Raw genomic sequence first — 24,550 nt, 5'->3', positions numbered from 1 at the left:
GTGCTAGAGGACTCCGCCACTGAAGAAGTCACAGATATATCAAGCTCTAAGGACTCAGCTAGTGGACTGGTCACGTCTGTAATCCTAGGGCCAGACGAATCCACCATTAGATGGGAGTTAACTGCGACACCTGTTCTGGAAGAATCTACCACTCAAGTAGACGTCCTCGTGACATCAGGGACGGGAGATGCGACCAGTAGTGGCGTCCAAATATCTCTACAAGATGTAAGATGTAAGTGTTGTTACTCATCTCTGTTTTAGCCAACGTTGATGTAAGTGTCGTTACTCATCTCTGTTTCAATGAGCAATGCTGGTAATATCCAAACTCAATGTACCTAGACTTTTGACACTCTAGAGATTATAAAATGATATGCAGCATTTTTATTATAAAGTACCTATGAAGTAATTAGTTGCAAAGTCTGTCCGAAAACAGGTACAGAAATAGTTCAGTTTGCGATTTGTTGGATATTCAGCTGTATCCGAAGGTTTTAAGAAAATTACAATCATCTATGGGTCATAACAAAGAAAAACAAACGTTAAAATCTGAAAAAAATAATTTTACTTTCTATGATTTACTTAAATAATATTCAAACTAATTTGTAATCGACTCCGTTTACTTTAAAAAGATAACTTTAATTATAAAAAAAAATTAATGTTTTAATTTGCATATACAGTTTGCTTTTAAATAATAATTATAATAATTTTAATTCCAAGGTGAATAAAAAGTTGATCTAAATGTCCTTATCGATCTGCACATCTAAATTTAGCATTTAAGAAGTATTGGTAATTATGTAAATACACTGCCCATGTCTAAATTTAAATGTTAATTCTGATAGACCATTCGAGTCTGAAAAGTGTTATATTCGTCCCAATGAGCAAATCCTTTACAAACTTTAACAAGAAAACAAACATAACCCATTTTGCTGTTATAGACATAGAATGTATATATATATATATATATATATATATATATATATATATATATATATATATATATATATATATATATATATATATATATATATATAAACTATTTATCTTTCATTTTTATCTTTTATGTGTATTCCATACAGATCTTAAAAGCATCATCTGTAACTTTTATGTTTGAAATTGCAGATTTATCAGTCAGAAGGGGATTATCTTCAATATTTCTACTTCTTACGCTCTGTAATTTAGTTGTCTTTACAACTAAAAATGAACCGGGAGTGATCTCCCCTAAATTTTCTCGAATATTCGAGAGGGATATAGACATGATTGTTAATAAATTTTTAATTACTTAAACTTTTTAAAATAGAATAAAATCCCGTAGAAACAGAATTGCGCACCAAGTAAACGCCAAACAATATTTGTATAATAGTGCGGAATATTATTATTATTTAATAAATTTACATGCGTTTTTTGAAAAATTGGAAATAGCGTAAATTACTACTTCCGTTCAACGGAAATAACTCAAAATACGGCAGAAGAGGGAGAATTAAATCTTGTACTTATATATGAAATTTCTTTAATCTATCTGCAACATTACTCAAGCTATAGGCTTTTAAAAAATTGAAAGTAGAAAAAGTTTCACTTCTCGTTAACGGAAATCGCTGAAAAGTTATTTCAGAACTACAAATTTGATATAATACTTATATATGAAATTTCATCAACCTAGCTGTAACGGTACTTAAGTTACCGTGTTCAGAGTTTTTTCAATGCATCTCTTCGGGGGAGCGGGTGGGGCTTGCCCCCCCCCCCCCCCCCCCGAAAAATTTCTACCGCCTCACGAACGAAATGAGATGTATATAATTTATATACAAAATATATACTTTTAACAGTGTCTGCCCTCCCCGAAGAAAGTTTACCGCCCCCACCCCACCGAAAATTTTCAAATGCCACACGGAGAAAAAAATTCGGAAGAAATACTGATCGTGTTCACATACACACATACACTAACATATATATATATATATATATATATATATATATATATATATATATATATATATATATATATATATATATATATATACAGAGACATACGGACAAGATTGCAAAACTATGTTTTTCTGACTCAGGGAGGTGTAAAACGTCGAGATTTACAAAAATCTCGATTTTTTGTTTTTGCAAGATTACAATACTTTCTCTATACTTCGTATACAAGAAAGTAATAAGATGCCAAGTTAATAATTAAAAGCACATTAAAATAAATTAAAGTAAAAAAAAAATTCATTAAAAAACTAGAAAATAAGTTATGCACTACTATTTAAATTACTATAAAGAAAAGCGTGGGCCACTTTAGTATCTATTGGATACCTTTACTAATATTTAGGAACACACCCACGCTTTTCTTTATAGTAATTTAAATAGTAGAGTATAATTTATTTTCTACTTTTTAGTGGATTATTACATAAAAGCTTGTTATTAAAACGTTTTTTAATATGAATTTTTTTTAGTACTTTACAATGTTTTTATTTACAATAGAATGACATGACTAAAAACCATTTCGCACCTATTTAACGTGATGACGCGAGTGGAGTAGTTGGATAGAACTGCCTACTAATTTGGTCAAATTTTTAATTAATTCATAAAAAATTATCAGGCGACCAATTAAGTCAAATTGTTTGTCATGATGCATTGTCTTCATGTCTTGACGCATCTACCAACTAAGAACCGTATCTGTCAGGTAGAAATACCTGCAATTTCGCTCGGGCGTTTCGATCGAGTCGGACAGACTGACGGCTGACGAGGAAGTGAGTTAAAAAAAAGCTTGTAAAAAAGCAGAATATTAACAGCATATTTTTAACTCTGGCGAAGTAGGCTACAATATTATTTTCTCAGCCATCGAGTCCAACATGGTTTAATACTCTATATATTTAAATTTATGTTTTATAATGATTTATCAGCTTTGGTTTGGGAATTTATAAATATGAACAGATAACACACTGGACTAAAATTTAGGGGTTGAAAAACAGATACACTGTAATCATTTGATTAAGTTCAATTAACATTGAAGACTAAACAGCAAAATATGTGCTCGTGAATTACTCAAAGTGGGCCACCACCACCCTCCCCCCCCCCCCCCCCCCCACACACACACTGCAAGACACGTCCACTGTCAAAGCTTAAATTTACTTTTAAAATTTGCAAATGGTAAAGTTTTAACACTCACATCAGGGAGTGGAATATAAAATTACTATTTTACTTACATCGCTTGACGTTTCAAAAGCCACATCCTACAATAAAACCCATATGTCGACATTTCAAAAGCCACATCCTACAAAAAAACCTTAATTCATTTCCTTACTTGTACATTGTTAGACTGAACATAATCAGTGGGCGTGTCCTCATGGAAACTCTGACGATTCATGAAAATATAAGAAACTTCCAGCTCCTCTTCTAATGTATCTGCTTCAGCCCAGCTTCCACTACTGCTCTCACGCCTGCTCTTACGGCTTCCCTTCTTACTTTTTAATAATGCTCGTGTTTCATAGAAACTTCAAAACCGGAAGTTGTTGTTGGTAGTTGGGGTTGTCACAATGTTAGCTTATAAAAGAAAGTAATTATAATAATTTTAAAGAAACTATATTTTTGTTATCAGATATATTGAACTACTCGATTGTTGAAGGAACGTCAACATATACGATGACATCCTCTCCCAGTTTGATGAGATCTACAGAGGTTTATCCTCTCCCAACAGATCTGCCGACCACATCATCCAGTCTACCACAATACGTCTTTACACCCAGCTACACTTCAGTAGTTCTGCCGACCATATTATATAGTCTACCAAAATACATCTTTACACCCAGCTACACTTCAGCAGATCTGCCGACCACATTATCCAGTCTACCACAATACGTCTTTACACCCAGCTACACTTCAGCAGATCTGCAGACCGCATCTACATCCACCTCAATATCAACAACGCCAACAACACAAAGTCAACCAGTGGCACTAAGATTCAGAAAAACTGTACCGCCGACAACAACAGGAAAATCTTTGACTTTCTCTGTGACACTTCAACCCATGAGTACTGACACACTGACATCAGCTGACGGGAAAAATGCTACATTTGTCATTCCAATTTTACCATCAAAATCAAATGTAACAGTTGTAATAAAATTAACTCTTAACTCTCCTCATACCGAATTGATGTCGACATCATTTTTTACAACTACCATACCTACTGATTCACATCAAAACTCCAATCAAACTACAGTCTTTAATAACACTATTCAAACTACAAACACATCTAATATCAGTCAACCTAATACAACCACACCATTCACCAATCAAACAATTGCTGCCTCATTTTACACCACTAATCCCACACTCTCACTGAACACTACACTACTAACAACCACACTCAACAATAATCAAACTACTACTCCTTTACATAATACCACACAGCCCTCTACAATCACATATCAGACCACTCAACTTACAACTACCACACCACATACTACAATATCAACACAAAGAACAAACACCACCCAACCAACAACCACACCAAAAACGACAATATCAACACAAAACACAAACACCACCCAACCAACAACCACACCAAAAACGACAATATCAACACAAAAAACAAACACCACCCAACCAACAACCACACGAAACACAACATTATCAATACAAACCACCACACAGACTAAAACCACACTTACCACACCGTACATGACAACCAACGTACCAGCATGGACAACCACAAACTTTATTTCCTCAATTACCACCAGGAGAGATGGTAAGTACGACGTATACTATTGTAGCATATTTTAAATAGTAACTACTTACCTCAAGTGTAGGCTCCACAATGAACAGTCTAGTTAATCCTATCGACTTGTATTTAGTTCACAATATATGATTTTGTGTTTGTCGGTTGGTTCGGCGTTTTGCTAGTGTGTTTGAGGCAACATTTAAACTCGACTTTCACCTAGTTCAAATGCTACGATTTCGTTCATACTTTTAGATACAATCGTCTCCGATGATAATGCAAAGATATATATATTTAAAACTTATTAGACTTTACATAAGTCAATAAAATGTAATTGAAAGATTACTACATTCAATAGAAAGGGAGATAAACTGCGGGTCACAGTCGATTGATTTCGATTCGTGGATTAAGAATGGTGTCATCATCTTAGTTAAGATGGTTTACTAAAACAGGTCGCAAAAAAAGTTAAAATAAACCATTATAATAATAAGCGTTTTAATTCACTTAAATTAGAAAATAAAATAACCTTCTTACTTTAATAAAAGCATTGGTTGCCCAATGATTTTAACGACCAATGCTTTCCTTAAAAAAGCAAGATTGTTTTATTTTTCGGTTTATTAAAAGGTAATATTATAAAGGTTTTAAAATATTTTTATTATAACTGTACACTTCTTGATTTCTACAGATTCAGTGCGTGTATTATGTAACTATAACGAAGTCTATGTTTCGATTCTCCATTACGGATGTGGTGTGTTAACGACTAATGATGACGTCACGTGCAGGGTGATTGGGTCCAACGCCAGTGACCAGTGGTCAGTGACTGAGGTGTACAGAATGTACACAGATCCAGCCACTAACGTGACACTGACCATCTCGGGGAATACAGTGGTTCTAGAGTCGTGTCTAGCCCCAGGAGCTCTGCTGGGGTTTAACAAGGTACACTTCATAACTGAATCTTTGAATCTGTTGCTGCAATGATACAGTCGCTATCTTTACTCACATGTTCCTGAACTCAAATTTTACTTATTTCCTGACATACATCAGTTGAAAAGTACACCAAATGAAATGCATCAGTTTACAAGGCATGACATACATAAATCGACAGGTATTTGCCATGCCAATAATCGTCATTGTAATGAAGAATAATTAGTCGGATCGGCGTGGTCGAGTCGGTAAAGCTCATGTCTGCTAAACATACAAGTCTCGGGCAGATGAGGCTCGTTAGCTGGGGACTGCCATTCTTCTAGGAGAGACAACTCCAAAATCAAAACAACTGCTGCCTTGTAGTTTGTTCTTGGTTGGACAAAGGCTATGGAAGCAAATTCAAAAAGAAAAGCAGGCTGAATATTGGAGTCAATGGCCTCAATGGCGCTTAACCAGTTGACACGAGTACTTAATTGTGTTGAAAGGAATCCCTTCCAAAACTAAAAAAAAAGAAGAAGAGGAGTGGCGCAAGTGTGGAGATTCAGTATCTCTCGGCATGAAAATACCAAAACAGTTATAGGACAACGTCAATGTTTTCTGAAGAATTTACATTTTAAAAAATTTCGAGGTTGTGCATCATATTCCATATGAACATTTCATTAAGTTAAAGGCAAACGCTCCTACTAAATCAAATCCTATATATTAGCTTTATACACATTAATTTTTCAATGTATGATCAGGTGTCTTTCTTGGTGTCCAGTTCAGCAGCCACCACAAACTTCACTTTAAACGTCATTGTTAACAACATACAGGTGTACACAGACATCAGTGACGTCAGTAATACCTCATACAACAACACAATACATCTTCAAAGTAAGTTTGGATGTTTTATCTTCTGTCTACGTGCGGGAGTGCCGTACAATAGAAGTCTGAGAACATTAATAAGAAGGTATTGTTTACAGACGTTAAGTGCTATATAATTTGATAACAATGTACTGTTTACAATAACAGGCAACAGATCCTATAAGATATCGATAGCAGAAACTGAACATGACAAACTTGGTGAGCACAACGACTCAGCCTTGTTTTCCCAAGATTACTCAATTCAGCAATATAAAGTATGTAATTTTATCTATATGTCGTATACAAATTACGTTGTTTTTCCTGGATTACTCAGTTCAGCATTATCAAGTATGATCTATAAGTCGTATACAAATGTTGGGATATTGCATACAATAGTCATTAGCCTGTGTCGCTATCTGGTAACGGAAGCAATCACGTATTGTGCATCGTTGTATAAAATACTTATCTGTGTGTATATATCGCTTTATTTTTATATCTGTACATGGGAAGTGGGCATTTTGAAGAAAAAAAGTGCTTGTGTACCTGCAGACGCTATTCTTTCTCTTCTCAATTTCTTCAGATTTGGACCAGTGCAGACGACACTCTTCTGGTTAACATCATATACAGAGACGTCTCAGGTGAGTCTTGATATGACTCTCTGTCTTACATTTAGCATCGGCTATTATTTTGCTACCATTCATTTTCTATGTTGATATATTTTTTCCCATTTCGTTCTCATACTGAAATAAGGATCTTTCTATATTCCTTTCATTACGTTTTAAATATTGCCTTTATTGTTTTTATACATAGTTTTCTAAAACGTCTGTCCAAATTGGGTGTTTATTTATGAATTACATTTCCACATTGCTCGTATTAGACTTGTACATTAGTTTATTGAGATCTAAGCCAAGATTTTAAAGAAGAAACATGTTATGTACAGGCTGGCCATGTACTTTAGTAAACCTGGAGAGCTTACGACAAGAAATGGGAAAACTGTGTTTACAAAACCAAACAGGTACGTTACAGTATAATGTAATGTTATTTTTTTTCGCTTTTACTTTCTCGTATATACAAAGTATAGAGAAAGTCTTGTAATTGTGCAAAAAAAAAATCGAGATTTTTACAAATCTCGACGTTTTACACCTCACTGATACGGATAAACATAATTTTTGCAATCTTGTCCGTATGTCTGTGTGTCTTTCTGTGTGTGTGTGTGTCTGTCTGTGTGTAAACACGATAACTTGAGTACCATTACAGCTAGTGTAATGAAATTTCATATATAAGTATTTCAAAATCGTAGATCCGTATAAGCTTCTGAGCGATTTCCGATAACCGGAAGTGATACTTTTTCTACTTTGAATTTTTCAAAAGCCTATAACTTGAGTGCTATTTCAGATAGATAAATGAAATTTCACATGTAAGTAAAAGATCTAATTCTCTACCTTCTGTCATATTTTGTGTAATTTCTGTTGACCGGAAGTACTAATTTACGCTATTTCCGATTTCTCAGAAAACGCATGTAAATTTGTAAGTACTAATAATATTGCGCACTATTATGAACATCTTTATTTGGCGTTCGCTTGGTGCGCAATTCTTTTTTTCTTCTAGTTTTTCTTCTATTTTTAAAAGTTAAAGTAAACAAAAATCATGTCTATATTCCGAGTTGCCATCCCACGTAGTGTTATATTAGAATATTCGAGAATGTTTAGGGGAGATCACTCCCGGTTTATTTATATATAGGTCCTAGCAAAGTATACTCTTTGGGTATTCTTTGGCTTAAAGTATTTTAAATGAATGATTCGTAATTTGAGCCTCCACAATTTGAGTTTTCTACTTTAAGATGAAGATGTAACTCCGTGCTGTCGGAATATTACTGCGTGTCAAGATTTCTACAACGATTGTATCAGGCAACAACTTGAGAAAATGGTAATTATAGATTCACTGTTTACCGTTGGTAATTATAAATTAATCAGTTGCTGTTGTTAATTATAGATCTATCATTTGTTGATGGTAATTATAGATCCATCATTAGCTGATGGTAATTATAGATCCATCATTTGCTGATGGTTATTATAGATCTATAATTTGCTGATAGTAATTATAGATCTATTACTTGCGGTCTATGAAGCTGAGTAAGTTGTTTGCTAACCTCAGACAAGCGTATATGTATATATATATATATATATATATATATATATATATATATATATATATATATATATATATATATATATATATATATATATTAGAAAAACTAATTGCTAGGAACCTTTGAAAATTTTGCGTTTGATCGCACACAGCTGGACACACAGTAGAATAGCATAAGAACATCACATGGTAGTTGAATTCACCTACAGTAGCTACACACATGGCCAGTAGACAGAAGATATGACATCTCAAACTCTCACATTGGAGTCTGTTAATCACCAATATTTGCTTTAGTTTCTCACAAGTCTGCTAGACACCCTTTGGATTAAAACGGTTCTTTAATATATTATCAGTATAGGAATATAAACAAGTAAATTATCTATATATATAAAAAGCAATGTATGTGTATCTGTGTGTCTGTGTGTTTGTCCTTTATGCATTACTACACCTCTCATCACATCGCCGTGACACTTTGGGAAGTTGTTGAGAATATTCCTGGGGAAGTTTCTGCGAAAAAAAAAATTTCAAATTCGCAGGGGTGGCGCCCCGGTAGGGCGCGATTTGTTTTTCTCTATATACGGTATATAAAAATAAAAGTAGATTTTGGTTTGACAGCGTTCACCCGATAGCCATGAGACTTTGGGAAGTTCATTATAAAACTCTAGGGAAGGGTTCTGTAAAAAAATCATTTTTAATTTCGCAAGGACGGCGCCACGGGAGGGTGCGATTTTTCTCTATATACGGTATATAAAAATAAAAGTCGATTTTAGTGTGACACCGTTATCCGATAGCCATGAGACTTTGGGGGAGTTAATTAGAACAATTCAAAGAAGGGTTCGGTAAAAAAAAAATCCTTTTTAAATTTCGCAAGGGCGGCGCCACGGGAGGCTGCGATTTTTTCTCTATATACGGTTTATAAATATAAAAGTCTATTTCAGTTTCACACCGTTCATCCCTGTACCATGAAACTTTGGGGAGATGTTTAGATCACTCAATAGTAGGGTTCTGCAAAAAAAATAAATATTGTTTAATATTGCAAGGGCGGCGCCCTCCGGGTGGAAGGGGGGAATCGATTTTTTTTTCTCTATATACGGTATATAAAAAATAAAACTCGGATGCGGTTCATCCGAGTGCCATGAAACTTTAGGGAGTAGATGAGAATACTCCCGAGAATATTTCTGCGAAAAAGAAAACTAACGTTTCTTATGGGCGGCGCCATATAGGGTACAACTTTCGTCAATACACGGTTTGGCGCCCAGAGTTTTAGAGTGACTATGTTGGCACTTAGCAACCGTTAATCGAGCGTCCCGCATTTCGAGAAAGGGGTACTATAATATTCAGCGGTAAAACTACAACACGCTTCTAAAAATAACTTTGTAACGCGAGGAAATCCTTCAGTGCAGTTTCGTCACCTTGCCAAAGATGAAAAAACAAACTTTTTGAATATGAGGAGCCTACTGTAGAGTTTCGTCACTTTGCGAATGATGCAATAAGCATCTACTATTAGACAAGCCAGTCAGAAATTGAGATCGAGCATCTAATAATAGACCATTAGTAACGCTAGCATATTGCATCAGTCACACTGATGTTTAAAACACGTTAAATACTTTTTTACGTGTTAAAGAAAAAAATCCTGTTAGCGAATGACGAAATCTGCATCATTATTAATAGGATGCTATTTGGACGATGGCGCCTGTTAGTTTAAGGAGCCAGGGGTCGTACGCCGCGCCTATGCGGTAGTCTAATCGTGGGGGTGGGGCCCTGAGAGCGCCCCTATGCGTCTCTGACACATGGGCGGTCACCGAAGTGTGTTCTAACATTATTTCGGTGAGTGATTAATGTACACTCAATGTTTACATGCGGTAGTGTAGGTAAACCTGTGTCCCGATATTTATGATTTAAGCGCAGGCAATGTTTACATTTAAATAACTCACTTTTAGAAAAGACGGTCACGCGTCTTAGAACATATAATTGGTAACGCGTTGCTGAAATCCTAATACATTTCGTCAAACTTACTTCTACCCCGCGGCAACGCGCGGGGGACGGGTACGCTAGTATATATATATATATATATATATATATATATATATATATATATATATATATATATATATATATATATATATATATATATATATATATATATATATATATATATATATATATGTATATATATATATATATATATGTATATATATATATATATATATATATGTATATATATATATATATATATATGTATATATATATATATATATATATATATATATATATATATATATATATATATATATCTCGAGCGCAACGTTGTACCTTATCGTAATATACATTCAGCGGTTGCCATGGTCGGACCGTTAGAGCTCCTAGGTGCTAAACCAAAATTTCCTTAGTTCGAATCGCCGGGCAGATGAGGCTCGACAACAGTTATTAGCAGTTTATCTGAGAGAGAAAACTCCAGAATCAAAGCAGTAATGTGTTCTAGTATGAACAATGGAAATGGTAACAAAAAAATCCAATAAAAAGCAGGATAAAATCGTAGTCAACTTAATTGTGCTGGAGGAAATCTCAGCAAACATTACAATTTAAATCGAATAAGAAGCAGTCGATATTTAATCTTATTAAAATAAATAACATGTACAATTTATATATGTCACTAAAATGTGTTATGATTATGATTTTAATTTCTTTGTCAGCTAAGTTTTCTAAATGCTAATGAAAGCACAATAAGTACGAAAGGACTGGATGGTAAGGACTTTATTTTTTATGTAGAATCTCCTATCTTATACACAAATACGTCATAAGTACAATAAAATACTTATAATATCAATTACTATTTTTTTTAACCCTATTAGAGAAGCAATTGTAGATGAATTCTTTGTGTAACACTTACTTGGTTTTACTTCCTACAGGACAGATACAGAAATTAGATATGTTAACTGAACAGAGGAATGTTGTGGCTGCTAATGCTGAGGTTATCACACATATTATTGATCAGATAGGCGATATCTTGCAGAATGAGAACCTCCAATTAACACCCTATTATTTTGAGGTAAACAAAAGTTTGCACTGTATTATCTTATAAATCGCAAATAGCTTATGTTGGATGTATTAGATGTATCGTTTGGAGGATTTAGCAGGTTTTTTACATTTTATATAATGTTTATGGTGTTGTGGTCGACTAAATATTGCAAATGATTGTGTTATATAATATGTCCATGTGACGGCGTAATCAGGTGGTAGAGCGATAGCCGCTAGATCGAAGGTCTCGAGGGTCTCGGTTGGGACTCAGGATTACAGGTTGTCCTTGAGTCCGCTCATCTCTAATAGGTACCTGACTCACGTTGGGCAAAGTAAAGTAAAATAAATAAATAAACTATAGGCCTACAAACTTCTGAGATTTAGTCAAATATAACATCTTTTTCGATAATTTAGGTAATCTGAAATCAATATAACAGTAATATGAAGGAAAATAATATATTTATTAACATTTTTAAAAGCAATCGTATCCTGTATAAAGCAATAATGTCCCGCTCACTTATACACTGATGTTATATTGTACGTCTTTATTTCTATTGTGTCATCCCATTTATAGTTTTGGAGGTATATACGAGAAAGTTTAAGGGAGACTACTCCCGCTTTATTTTATTTCAGATTCTACTAAATCTCACGGATGTTTTGTTATCCGTGGAACACCAAACGGGGCAAACACTACTTATGGCTGTGGATAAGATCACTTCGCCAAACAACATCAATGGCAGTGTTTCGCTGGACAAGGATAATTTAGGTGAACAGCTGGTTCTAATAACAAAAGTTACTTGTATGGGTTTAGTGCAGCCGTTGATAGACATTAATAATAGAGATAATTTTTATTGTGTGTAGTTTTTGTCTTATATGTATTAAGAAATTATCCGACAAAATGATATATTTCGAATATATTGCGTTTCACTAATATATTGACATAAATACTATGTATATATACACGTATATAGCAAATAATATTGACGTAAATACCAAATGATGATATATACGTAAATATTAAATGGTGATATCGACGTTACAGCCAATTAATGATACATGCAGGTTATTTATATTGAGATTTTTTTTAAAAATGACACTTGCTTAAGATATTACCTAAAACAAAGTAAAACATTTATGTTACTCACACAAATACTTGCCCACATATATTTCTGATGTTACACAAATACTTGATCACATATATTGCTGATGTTACTCACACAAATACTTGACCACATATATTGCTGATGTTACTCACAAAAATACTTGACCACATATATTGCTGATGTTACTCACAAAAATACTTGACCACATATATTGCTGATGTTACTCACATAAATACTTGACCACATATATTGCTTATGTTACTCACAAAAATACTTGACCACAAATATTGCTGATGTTACTCACACAAATACTTGACCACAAATATTGCTGATGTTACACAAATACTTGACCACATATATTGCTGATGTTACTCACACAAATACTTGACCACATATATTGCTGCTGTTACTCACACAAGTACTTGACCACAAATATTGCTGATGTTACTCACTATATTACTTGAAATTGCGTCAAACTGATGTAACTCACACAATTACTTAATCCCGTGTGTAGCTGTAGAATGTAACTCCACACGTGAAGACATCACCTTCTCGAAGACTTTCCTCTTACCGAACACCTCCATTGATTCGATGTCTGACAGTGAAACACAAATCTCCTTTTCAAAAGACAACTACCCAGAGACATCAGGTCAGTGTTCCAGCTTATATTGTGTAAGCTACGAGTAACGTCTTCAGCAAATTAGTATTCAGATATATCATACTATGAATTATTGTGTATTATATAGTTTCAGAACAATGATTATTTTTAACGAAAGATATAACTGACTTCTTGAGTATGATTTATTAAATTTGTAACTTTCTTTGTTAAAGAAGTTAAACTATGTATTTGTGTATAATGGGTTCATGTTTGTTACGGGTCTTTCAAAGGTTGTCTTAGAACGATTAGAACACCGGGGATAGGGATTTGTAATTGGTGTTTAACCCAGTGTGGTGGGTATCGTTACCCCAAGATCGAATATCGATACACAAGACGTGTGGAGGGTAGTGGAGGGGAAGTTCTTAGGACGAGCGAGTACAAGACAAACAGATGGAAATTTAAGATAGGAATAAAAGACTTAGAAAATTTTTAATCCTGTGTTGTATTTTTTTGTTCTTTGGTCAGTATGGGGAGCACGAATTTAACATCAACAATGTTGTCAAACGTTGTGTGTATAATGTGATTATAATGCTATTCTATTTCCGCAGATGAAATCAAGTTCTGTGTGCTCATCTTCCGTGTGTCAGAAGGGAGTATTCGAGTCTTACCATCAATACAAGAAAAGTAAACAAACATATAATATTACTCCACAGAAAACAAACAATGTATTTCAATATCCAAGTCATCATATTTATATTTTTTTTTCATTTGAAATTATATCAGAATTGTATGCCTCAGAAAAGCAATAAACCCAAAATATGTATTTAGTTGCTATGTTTACTTTATGTATTTGTTGATTGTGTTGTTCATCAGATACCCCCAAGGGTCCGCCCTGAGTGACAGCCATATCGTGTCAAATATCATCCAATTAAAAGTCAACGTGACACTGACCACAGTGGAACCTCCTGTAAAAATGTTTTTCTCAAAAACCGTATCGGTAAATGATCAAGTACTGAACTGTACATTTATTTACCAGTGTACTTCAGATAATGGTTTGTGTATCATTTATATGTCAAAACACTGTTGTCCCTTACATATACCGTCCCCTGATTGTGTATGTTGTGGGCTCGTAAGACAGGTACCCTCTTTTTTTTCGTATATATTTGTAGCCCTTGGTTGAGTGTGTTTACATGGAGCAAGATGTGTTCACGTGAAGATTGTCTGTTTACGAGTGACATAGGGGGTACTAGGTTTTCAGGCGGTTGGTTGGCGTGTGGTTTTGGAGGAGGACGTGGAGTGTGTTAAGCATTGTGTATCGTAATTTGTTTAGCAAGCCTTTTATTATTTCTTCTTAACATTTTTTAGTATTATCCTTAGTGTTATATCAACTGATGTATCCTACACTATACTTTGTGTTGTCCTTGAATACCCCTAGACTGAAAAACCCAACAACAGAACAGGTTTAGGCAATTTGAAAAAACAAATTAGAACTCGTAATGGGAGTGTGAGTGTCGGGTACATATTGTAGGTTGACCTGAAGAGTGATATAGAGCAAAACAGTACAACCGGTATTATTAATATTAATGATGTCAGGAAACCCGAATTCACGCAGTAGAGCAAGTCGTACACAGCGTTTACCTAATAATACACAGTAATTCACAACACATGCAACACCTTATACACACACACAGTCTTAATTTTGAGCCAAATGTTTATTTAATTTTGAATGGTACTTTATTACTAATTATTGTTCTAAATTATGTATAAATTCCAAATTAAAAAAAATATTCGGACAAACATTTTTTTTTTCAGAACGAATCATTTCAAAGTCCCTCCTGTGGATTCCTGAATACATCCGTGAAGTAAATATTTGGATCTAAAAGCAACTTCATGGATCTTAGAAAACACACAGAATTTTAATTTCCAAATTACTCTAATTCTATGACCAATCCGATACATACATTGTGTTGAGAGAAGAATCTCTAAATATCTGACTATTGAACTCCCCAGGGAAGGTGTGTGGGCCTCCAAAGGTTGTAAAGTCGTTAACGACACCAGTAACTACACACAGTGTGAGTGTAGTCACCTGACCAACTTCGCTGTGTTGGCACGTTTCTCCAGATCCGGCTTGTCGGTGAGTTGTTTAAATGTAGTATTTATATTACAAATATAAACATGTATATATATATATATATATATATATATATATATATATATATATATATATATATATATATATATCCTAATATATAAAAACCCATGTGCGCACTTCTCTCTCTCTCTCTCTCTGTCCGCAAAATATTTTCGCAGGGTATCACATCAGAATCTTCAGCGATATATGGAGAACTTGATACGGACCTTTGTTTAAAATAATATGGTAGATGTTTTTAATGTATAACCAACATTTTATTTAAAGAAGAAAAATAAAAAAATAATAAAGGCATATTCGAATGTAGAAAAACAGTTTTAATTATGCAGCAGGAAAAGTGTTTGTAGTTGTGAAAAAGAACCCATGAAACAGTGACGTCACTAATGTTTATACATTAACTAATGACGTCATCTGTCGAGTTTAGAATAAAAAGAAATGAACTATTTCATTCAAATTTAATTTAGATCTACGTACGGTATGAAATGTATACAATACAATTTTTCCGGCCTAAACTTATAAAATTTATTTTATCTATTTGGATTCTAGATCTAGAGATTCTAGATCTAGACTAGATCTAGATCTAAATCTACGCAAAAACTAGACGTAGACGCTAAGTCGCTAAAATCTAGATTTAGACTCTATCTACTCTAGAATCTATTTCAGAAATAAATTTTTATATTAAACTATTTCAGGCCTTAATTATGTTATACAAATCTTTGTTTGTTTAGCTATGAAACTGGCTAATTTGTGATAAAAAAATTAATTTGAAAGAATAGGCATTATAGCGTAAGTTTAGCTTTTTAAATACGTCTTTCATTATAAGGTACCTAAATAGCTGAGATGATAATGTACTTAATACCACGCAGGTGGTGTGGGATCGAGATACACCTAGTCATAATTAATTTTTTATTTTATTTTATATGTGATTCTTCCGATTTTAGACTATATAGAAAGGGACTACTTCATTCAAATTTGATTTAGATCTAGATCTATAGATCTACTCATCAAGACGTACGCTATGAAATGTATACAATTTTATCAGTCAAACTAATACAAATTACTTAAAAACAACAAAATTACCATTGAATAGCCAGATTTTTAACGGAATCATTTTAGTCACTTAATCAGTGTGTGCCTGTGTTATGTTAAATGTGTCGGATTTTTAGCTAACTAGTTATTTCTTTGCTTTGTCACTAATATCGTTCAGCGTGTAGTAAAGCACATTGCGTTTTGACCAATAACTATTTCATAAATTATTTTCGCAAACAAGTACATTTTAAAATATATAGCCCTATAATTCACGTGAAACGGGTACCGATAGCCTATTTAAATTGTGTATACAAATCTGATACCACTACTTTTATCTAAAGTTACAACTTTTCTTTCTACTAAATTATTACTTTAATGTTTTATTACTGCGCACATAAAATAAATATAGCGGTTGACAGATTTATTTATAAATAATATAATTTTTGTTTCTAATATGTTTGTTGACATTTTTATAAATATGTTTTATTTTACTAAAAAAAAGCGTATAAAGGTCTAACTTATTTTCCAGAAAAGCGACCTTTTAGCTTTAAACATCATATCGATTATTGGAATCAGCATCTCTCTGTTCTGTCTCCTGTTGACGCTCGTGGTGTACATTTTAGTGTGGAAGTAAGTTCGTTGAGCTTAACGTCATGTGGTCGTTGTTTCTGTTGCTAAGCAACGACTCGCTATTTTAGCGTATCATACTGTGCATTATTTCTTTAAAATTTGACGAGAGTTCGACAGCCGCTTTCTAGCTACTAGTTTCCCCTAGCTTTTTTCTATAAACACCCACTAGTTTACTGTAGCTAATGCCTCGCACTACTTTGTTTAAGAAGGTTATTCTTAAAAATGAATTTATGTACGTTTTCAGATTTTTAAACCATGACCATTCAGTGCTCCATATCAATCTCTGCCTGTGCCTTATCGTGAGTTACATCATCTTTCTGGCTGGTGTCGATAGAACAGAAGACTTGGTAAGAATTAGGCTCCTAATTCAAATATATAATTGATGCAAGGTGTTGTTAAAGGCAAACACAAAGAACATTAGCACGAAAGCCGTTAGTCCGAAAGTAGCTTTCTGAATGAAAGTTTGCCGGAAGGCAGTTTTCTAATTAAAAGTTTGTCCAAATGCGATAAACGGCCAAACTGACAAATAAACTTATATATTTGAATGTTTAAAACTGATTTTTAAATATGGACTAGATAAAGAAGAGTTCATATGTAAATGATCTATGCATACAGTGGGATCGTGTGGTTAGCACTCCTAAGTTTCCCTAATATTAGTAATCTACCAGGGATCCAAACTCACGACTTCTGTGTTAACAGCCATAAGCTATATTATCCTACTACACCTTCCACTTAAGACTCCAACTAGATAAGTATTGTTCGAGAAAAAGGCATTTTTAAATGGGACTTTCGGGCGTTTGTCGTAAACGTGCACATCTTCACTCAATAGAACGGCATTCGGGCAAAGGGGATTCGGGCCAGCGTCTTTCGGGGAATTAGTCGTTGACTTTAGACAACATGTTTACTAAATGTGTATCACCACAACATGTTTACTAAAAGTGTATCACTACAACATGTTTACTAAATGTGCATCACTACAACATGTTTTCTAAATGTGTATCACTACAACATGTTTACTAAATGTGTATCACTACAACATGTTTACTAAATGTGTATCACTACAACATGTTTACTAAATGTGCATCACTACAACATGTTTTCTTAATGAGTATCACTACAACATGTTTTCTAAATGAGTATCACTACATCATGTTTACCTAATATGCATCAGTAAAACATGTTTATTAAAGATGTATCACTACAACATGTTTACTAAATGTGTATCACTACAACATGTTTACTAAATGTGTATCACTACAACATGTTTACTAAATGTGTATCACTACAACATGTTCACTAGGATCCCAGTCAGTGTGCTTACATTAGTGTATTGGACTTTGGTGTACGTTGTTGAACTTTGATTTAACTTCTAATGTGTTAATTGTGAAAATAATTTTCGTCCTTATTTTAGACTCTCATTTCCCAGCCATTTGAATATCTTCCACACATTACTTGAGACTTGTATTCATCTACAGGTAGCCTGTACAGTAGTGGCGGCACTTCTACATTTCTTTTTCCTATCAGTCTTCTTCTCCATGCTAGGGGAGGGAATCCTTGTATTCACCTCAGTAGCAGCTGTTTTTAGTATCAGAGGGAGATCAAGGACAATCATAACTCTTTTAATAATAATTGCTTACGGTAAGCTTTCACGTTTAAACGTCTTCATTTACATTGAAATTCTCAAAATAGCGCTGATTAAAATGTACATTCGGATTAATCTAAGATACTAAGATCACTAAGATACTCTTGCTTTGCATAATCGTCGCCATCTAATCAACTGGTGTTAATGCAACATAAAGTTAAAATAAAACAATAAAAATATCTTCATGTTATGTGGTGTACAATTTTAGGCGTGCCTCTGATCATCGTTGGCGTATCGCTGGGTGTCACAAGAACACAAGGGTATGGTAACAGGGAAAAGTAAGTGAGCACATACTATGGTTATGCTTGATTTTTTTCTTTCACCTTACACAACAGACTACTAGAAATATCAGTGAACGTAATTTATGTTAATGATAAATAATTAAGAAAAGTATAGTAACATTTTTGACATAAAAATATGCCAAGAATAGCAACCAAAACATGCGTTTGGTGTTTAAGATATATAAAGTATTTTAAATAGAAACTCATTCCAGTGTCAAACACATTAAAGAGATGTTCATTATTATAAATACCATGTGATTGGTTTTATTAATCGTGTGTTGCTCATATTGCTTTTAATCAATAATTTGACTGTTTTTACTGAATCAAAAAAGCTGTTGGTTGATGATAGATAATGGTCTCATCTGGGCTTTCATTGGACCTGTGCTGTTTGTTATTGGAGTAAGTTATTTTAAACTTCACACATATTTTATAGCTTAAAATTTCTAACCTTGTAACAACATATATATATATATATATATATATATATGTATATATATATATATATATATATATATATATATATATATATATATATATATATATATATATATATATATATATATATATATATATATATATATACATATGTGTGATTACAAGCTTTCATTTAGTTCGCAACGTCTGTTATTTAGTTTGTGGGTTTGTGGTTATTATTGTAACTCAATATTGACCCACTTCTAATTCAGAGATTTCATCCAAACGTTCCAAATATGTCCACATCGATGATAATCAAGTCTATCTATTTTTAAAATTGATTAGATTTTTAAAGTTCATAAATATTAATTTAAATGTTTCGAAATTAAAGGGAGATGACAAAAATAAATCACTCGATAGATTAATATATTCCTTAACAGAAGGGGAGATAACTAGCTAGACGCTCTCAACCAACCAGTCTATTGAGTTGTGGTTCTGGCCGAATGTTTACAAAGATATGGTCAATCTAATTTAGGCTATTTGAAACAGGGGGAGGGTGTTTACAAAGTTTACAAAGCTTACAACTTGCTGTCGCCTGTAAAATATGGACTCGCACAGCTTATCTCACGGGGCAGATAATCGTCTTTGGATACCGCGAACTACTGATGGTTTCTTTATGGTTTTTGAAAGTAAATATGTTTAGTCATTCGACTTGATGAATTAGGAATCACGAAAATGTAGAAAATAAAACAAATATAAAAAACTATATACCAACAAGCTTTTAAATAGGCTGAAAATAAAAGCTTTTGTTGCTAAAATATATCTCATAAGCGATCAAAGCTTTTATCAATGACAGTAAATTAGTTTTATTTTCAGTGCATGCTTGATGCTAGAAAATTTATATTTTTTTTTATTTCTACAATAAGCTAATCTCAAAATGATTATATTGATTACAATGTGCTTTAGAACTATAAATTATACTTGTGTGGATGAAATATGACATGCATTTCAATGTTTTGATGTAGGTAAATTTAGTAATACTGGTGAAGGTGATTAGAGTGATACAGTCATCTCATGTTATGAGGGACAAATCGGCCCTGCTTAAAGCAAAGTAAGTAATCAATACATGAAGGTGGTGTATCATAAGGGACGGGTTCGCCATGATTAAAGCAAGCGCTTAACATATCAACTTAGTGACCACACATTCATGTCGATATACACGAGATCACACCGTTATAATTAAGTCAAATTTCAAATGACGATTAAACCACAAATTAGACGAGGAAAGATTAAACCTGAGGTAAGAAAATGTAAATTTATACACACACATACATTTTTTACTTAATTTGTCATTACTTAATTCATGGCTTATCCATTCAGGTCCGTGCTAAGGTCTTTGTGTGTTCTCTCCCCTATATTCGGCATGACCTGGGTGTTTGGTGTTCTGTCTGTTAACAATGAAACCATCGTCTTTGAATATTTATTCGCCATCTTCAATTCACTGCAGGTTGGTTTCCTTTCATTTAAAAGCGAAACTGTAATCTAACAAGGTGTGATTGCTACTACTACTATTTCTTTGCTAGTGTGTTCATCATCACCATCATCCCTTAAACCTTTTTGGGGTTAATGGGGCACTACAGTTGACCTAACAATGTTCCGCCATCCATCTCGGTGCGCTGACTGTCTGATTAGTTCTAAGACTGGCGGGCCCGTCCAGTCCCTGATGGCATCCATCCAGAGATGTCCGTGCCTTCTTCTTCCTCTGTTCACAGTAACATACAATGTTGCAAGTATGTTAGCCATGTGTTAAAAGTGAAACTCATGTCTTAATATTGTGTTGCCAACTATTCTCTGTAGCTAGCTACATGACTTTAATTGTCTTTTATTTCAAAATAAGAACACACATTTTGCAGCATATTTGTCACACCCTATATCAAGAAAACTACAAAGTTAGCAGTTGTAATTTTGAAATGACGTATTTATATCAACGGTCTCCAAAATATTTCAGGGTTTGTTTGTCTTTATTTTCCAATGTCTTCTTCTAAAGCAGGTAAAAAGAAATCAATTTTTTTTTCACTTTAAAATAATCATTTAAGAAATTAATCATTTTTTTAACATAACTTTCATTTAATCACCATTTTGATTGGGTTGATATCTAGTTTCATAAAACATACTGATATTTTACAACCCCAATAGGTGAGAGAAGGCCTCAAAGCTCTGAAACACAAACTTGGTTTTGACTGTTTAAATAAACCAAGTAACAAACAAGTAGGATTTCTTACCATTGTTATGTCTTAAAACTCATAATTAAGTATCACTTAAGCGTGTTAATATGTTATTAATTTATTGTATGCTTTACTTAGACCAGCTATCATTGATAGTAAAAGTTTCACAAGTTTTTAAGAGTTAAAAATATTTAGTTTTTTATCTAAACATTATGTAACATTAAAAAACATTGCACGTTTTCTTACAAAGTAGTATGGTACATCATTTCGTACTTGTTTTACTAAATATTAATTTGTAATATTTTTATAATCCTATAGACAAGAAAGATTATAGAAATACATTCTCAAAGTAATTCTAATGAGTGCATTGGTAAGCAAGAAAGCTTTGTTTGTTATTTATTTTTATAAAAATAATAAATTTTCTTTATTTACCCTCGCACACCTAATGATATGATTGCGTGAATTGATCAGATCCGGACCAACAAGATAACATTGTTACAACTCCAACCAGCAACTACAACTTCCGGTTTCGAAGTTTCTATGAAACACGAGCATTATCAAAAAGTAAGAAGGGAAGCCGTAAGAGCAGGCGTGAGAGCAGTAGTGGAAGCTGGGCTGAAGCAGATACATTGGAAGAGGAGCTGGAAGTTTCATATATTTTCATGAATCGTCAGAGTTTTCATGAGGACACGCCCACTGATTATGTTCAGTCTAACAATGTGCAAGTAAGTAAGTGAATTAAGGATTTTTTGTAGGATGTTCGCTATTGAAATGTCGACATATGGGTTTTGTTGTAGGATGTGGCTTTTGAAATGTCGACATATGGGCTTTGTTGTAGGATGTGGCTTTTGAAATGTCGACATATGGGTTTTGTTGTAGGATGTGGCTTTTGAAATGTCGACATATGTAAGAAAGTAGTTGTAATGACGTAGTAAAAACGACGACATTTTTTGCTTAAAAAAAACTATTTAGGCCTATTCCTTTTAAGAAAATAACCATTATCTTTATGCTTAAGCGACCTAATATTAATACACATTTTGTATTGCTTTTGAAGGAATCTACACAAAAAGGAGACACCTTCTTGCTGTAGTCAACCCGTGTTCCCTAAAGTCGAATCTTCTGTTGTTCTGTGGATCTGTCCAGGCGGGCGCCTATCTCACCTCAACGATGTTCTGATTAGTTCACTAGTTGCAGTGTCTCAGGTTAAGCATCAAGTTCTAGCGTGCCTATGAACGTTTCGCCATGAACAGTGATGTCGATCAGCATGACTTTAACATCCCTGATCTAGCACTTTGGAACACATTCACGATGTGATCTAGCATGACTTTAACATCGTTAAAATAGCATTTTGGTACAGATTCACTATGTGACTTAAAACGACTTTTACATCCCTGATCTAACACTTCGGTACAGATTCACGTTGTGATCTAGCTTGACTTTAACATCCCTGATCTAGTACTTTACAGATTCATGTTGTGACCTAGTACGATTTTAACATCCCTGATCTAGCATTTTGGTTGTGACAAACAACAACCTGTGTGAGCATTCTTAAGCAAAATTAGAATTTTTTTTTTTCAATTAAACAAAATGTACTAGCTAAACCAACTGTCCATCAAATCATTTGTAAATGAAGAATTTTTTGGTGATTGTCTGGGTAGTTGTAAACTACATACAAACATTGTAACAAGAAATTAAAAACCATTGAGGAAGTCGAGTGTTAAGTGTTTTATTTATAGGCCTATAGCCTATTTATTTATTTTGTCGGAAATAAATTTAAGCTTTAAATGATTACTTCTTCATGAATAAACCCGGTTGATGGCCGGCAATTGTTTCCTTCAGTGTTCCAGTGAAAATGTGTTCCACTCAGATTTAAAATATATTAACAGTGAAATGTGATACCCAAATGTAAAAATTAAAGTTGTGGTTTTTGTTTTTAATACTTATATAAAACATCCAGATTACAATACTAAGAAATTATCTGAAACACATTGAAAATAAAATTTTGATTATTTATCTATTTGATAATAAAACAAATATACAAAAAAATTGTATAACAACTAACTTTTAAAATGCACTGAAAATACGATAATAAAGCGTGTTTGCTTTCTTTAATAAAAGCTTTTGGCGCTAAAATATGTTAAAGATTTCATGAGCAATCAAAGCTTTTACTAAAGCAAGCAAATACGCTTCGTCATCTTATTTCCAGTGCATTTAAAAGGTGGTTGCTATAAAGTTTTTTTTATATTTGTTTTATTTTATACTTTTTAGTGATTCCTAATTTATAAAGTCGACACTTTGCTTTACGAAAGACGATTATCTTCCCCGTGAAAAGCAGCCGTCCATGACCAAAATTTTACAGACAACAGCAAGTTCTTAATGTTAGGGCGACAGGAATCTCGTGCGACAAAGTATACGAACTACAAACTTTTTCAAGTTAGGGTAATACAAGTTGGGCTAATATCTCTTTGTTTTGTCCTCCTCACAACCAACCGGTGCATCAAACTGACACCTCCAACTGCCCTCCGCATTCCTCCGTACACACCTCCTTCCTACCGCTCATAACAGGCCCGCTGTCACTCGACCAGTCGCTTCCCTTGTTACCTTCGTTCACTCCGTACAACAACATACACGACAACACACCCGGCCTCGCGCACAACTACCGTACACACACACGCAGTAATCCGTCCCTCATACATACCTTTCATACACGTCACATCACCACAGTTCAGATGTGTAAAATGTTTGCATTTTCCAACAGCAGCTATTGTAGCAATACTGACGTCAGTTCTATAATGAAAATAACTTTCTCAATGGGATTACGCCACAATCCACTACAGACTGAATGCT

At 33.7% G+C, this 24,550-nt stretch overlaps 1 protein-coding gene across 1 annotated transcript; it reads left to right on the top strand.

Annotated features, from left to right (window-relative positions):
• Nucleotides 1-3,586: 3,586 nt before the first annotated feature.
• On the top strand, nt 3,587-23,491 carry LOC131937018 (uncharacterized). The gene is made up of 27 exons (XM_059294197.1): nt 3,587-4,729; nt 5,385-5,635; nt 6,364-6,496; nt 6,635-6,741; nt 7,047-7,104; nt 7,407-7,481; nt 8,307-8,392; nt 11,308-11,359; nt 11,524-11,663; nt 12,266-12,398; nt 13,250-13,384; nt 13,942-14,017; nt 14,207-14,330; nt 15,146-15,195; nt 15,344-15,467; nt 17,041-17,141; nt 17,386-17,488; nt 18,617-18,779; nt 18,992-19,061; nt 19,397-19,463; nt 20,504-20,589; nt 20,859-20,985; nt 21,487-21,528; nt 21,675-21,746; nt 22,022-22,073; nt 22,175-22,428; nt 22,758-23,491. Exons 1-27 carry the CDS (start codon nt 3,625-3,627, stop codon nt 22,791-22,793), a joined length of 3,822 nt encoding a protein of 1,273 aa, XP_059150180.1. The 5' UTR covers nt 3,587-3,624; the 3' UTR covers nt 22,794-23,491.
• The last annotated feature ends 1,059 nt before the right edge of the window (nt 23,492-24,550 follow it).

This window comes from Physella acuta, unplaced genomic scaffold (assembly GCF_028476545.2).
Source record: "Physella acuta isolate Inbredline_101_S28 unplaced genomic scaffold, ASM2847654v3 ptg000197l, whole genome shotgun sequence".
Classification (NCBI taxonomy): Eukaryota; Metazoa; Mollusca; class Gastropoda; family Physidae; genus Physella; species Physella acuta.
This window is presented reverse-complemented; position numbering and strand designations above follow the sequence as displayed.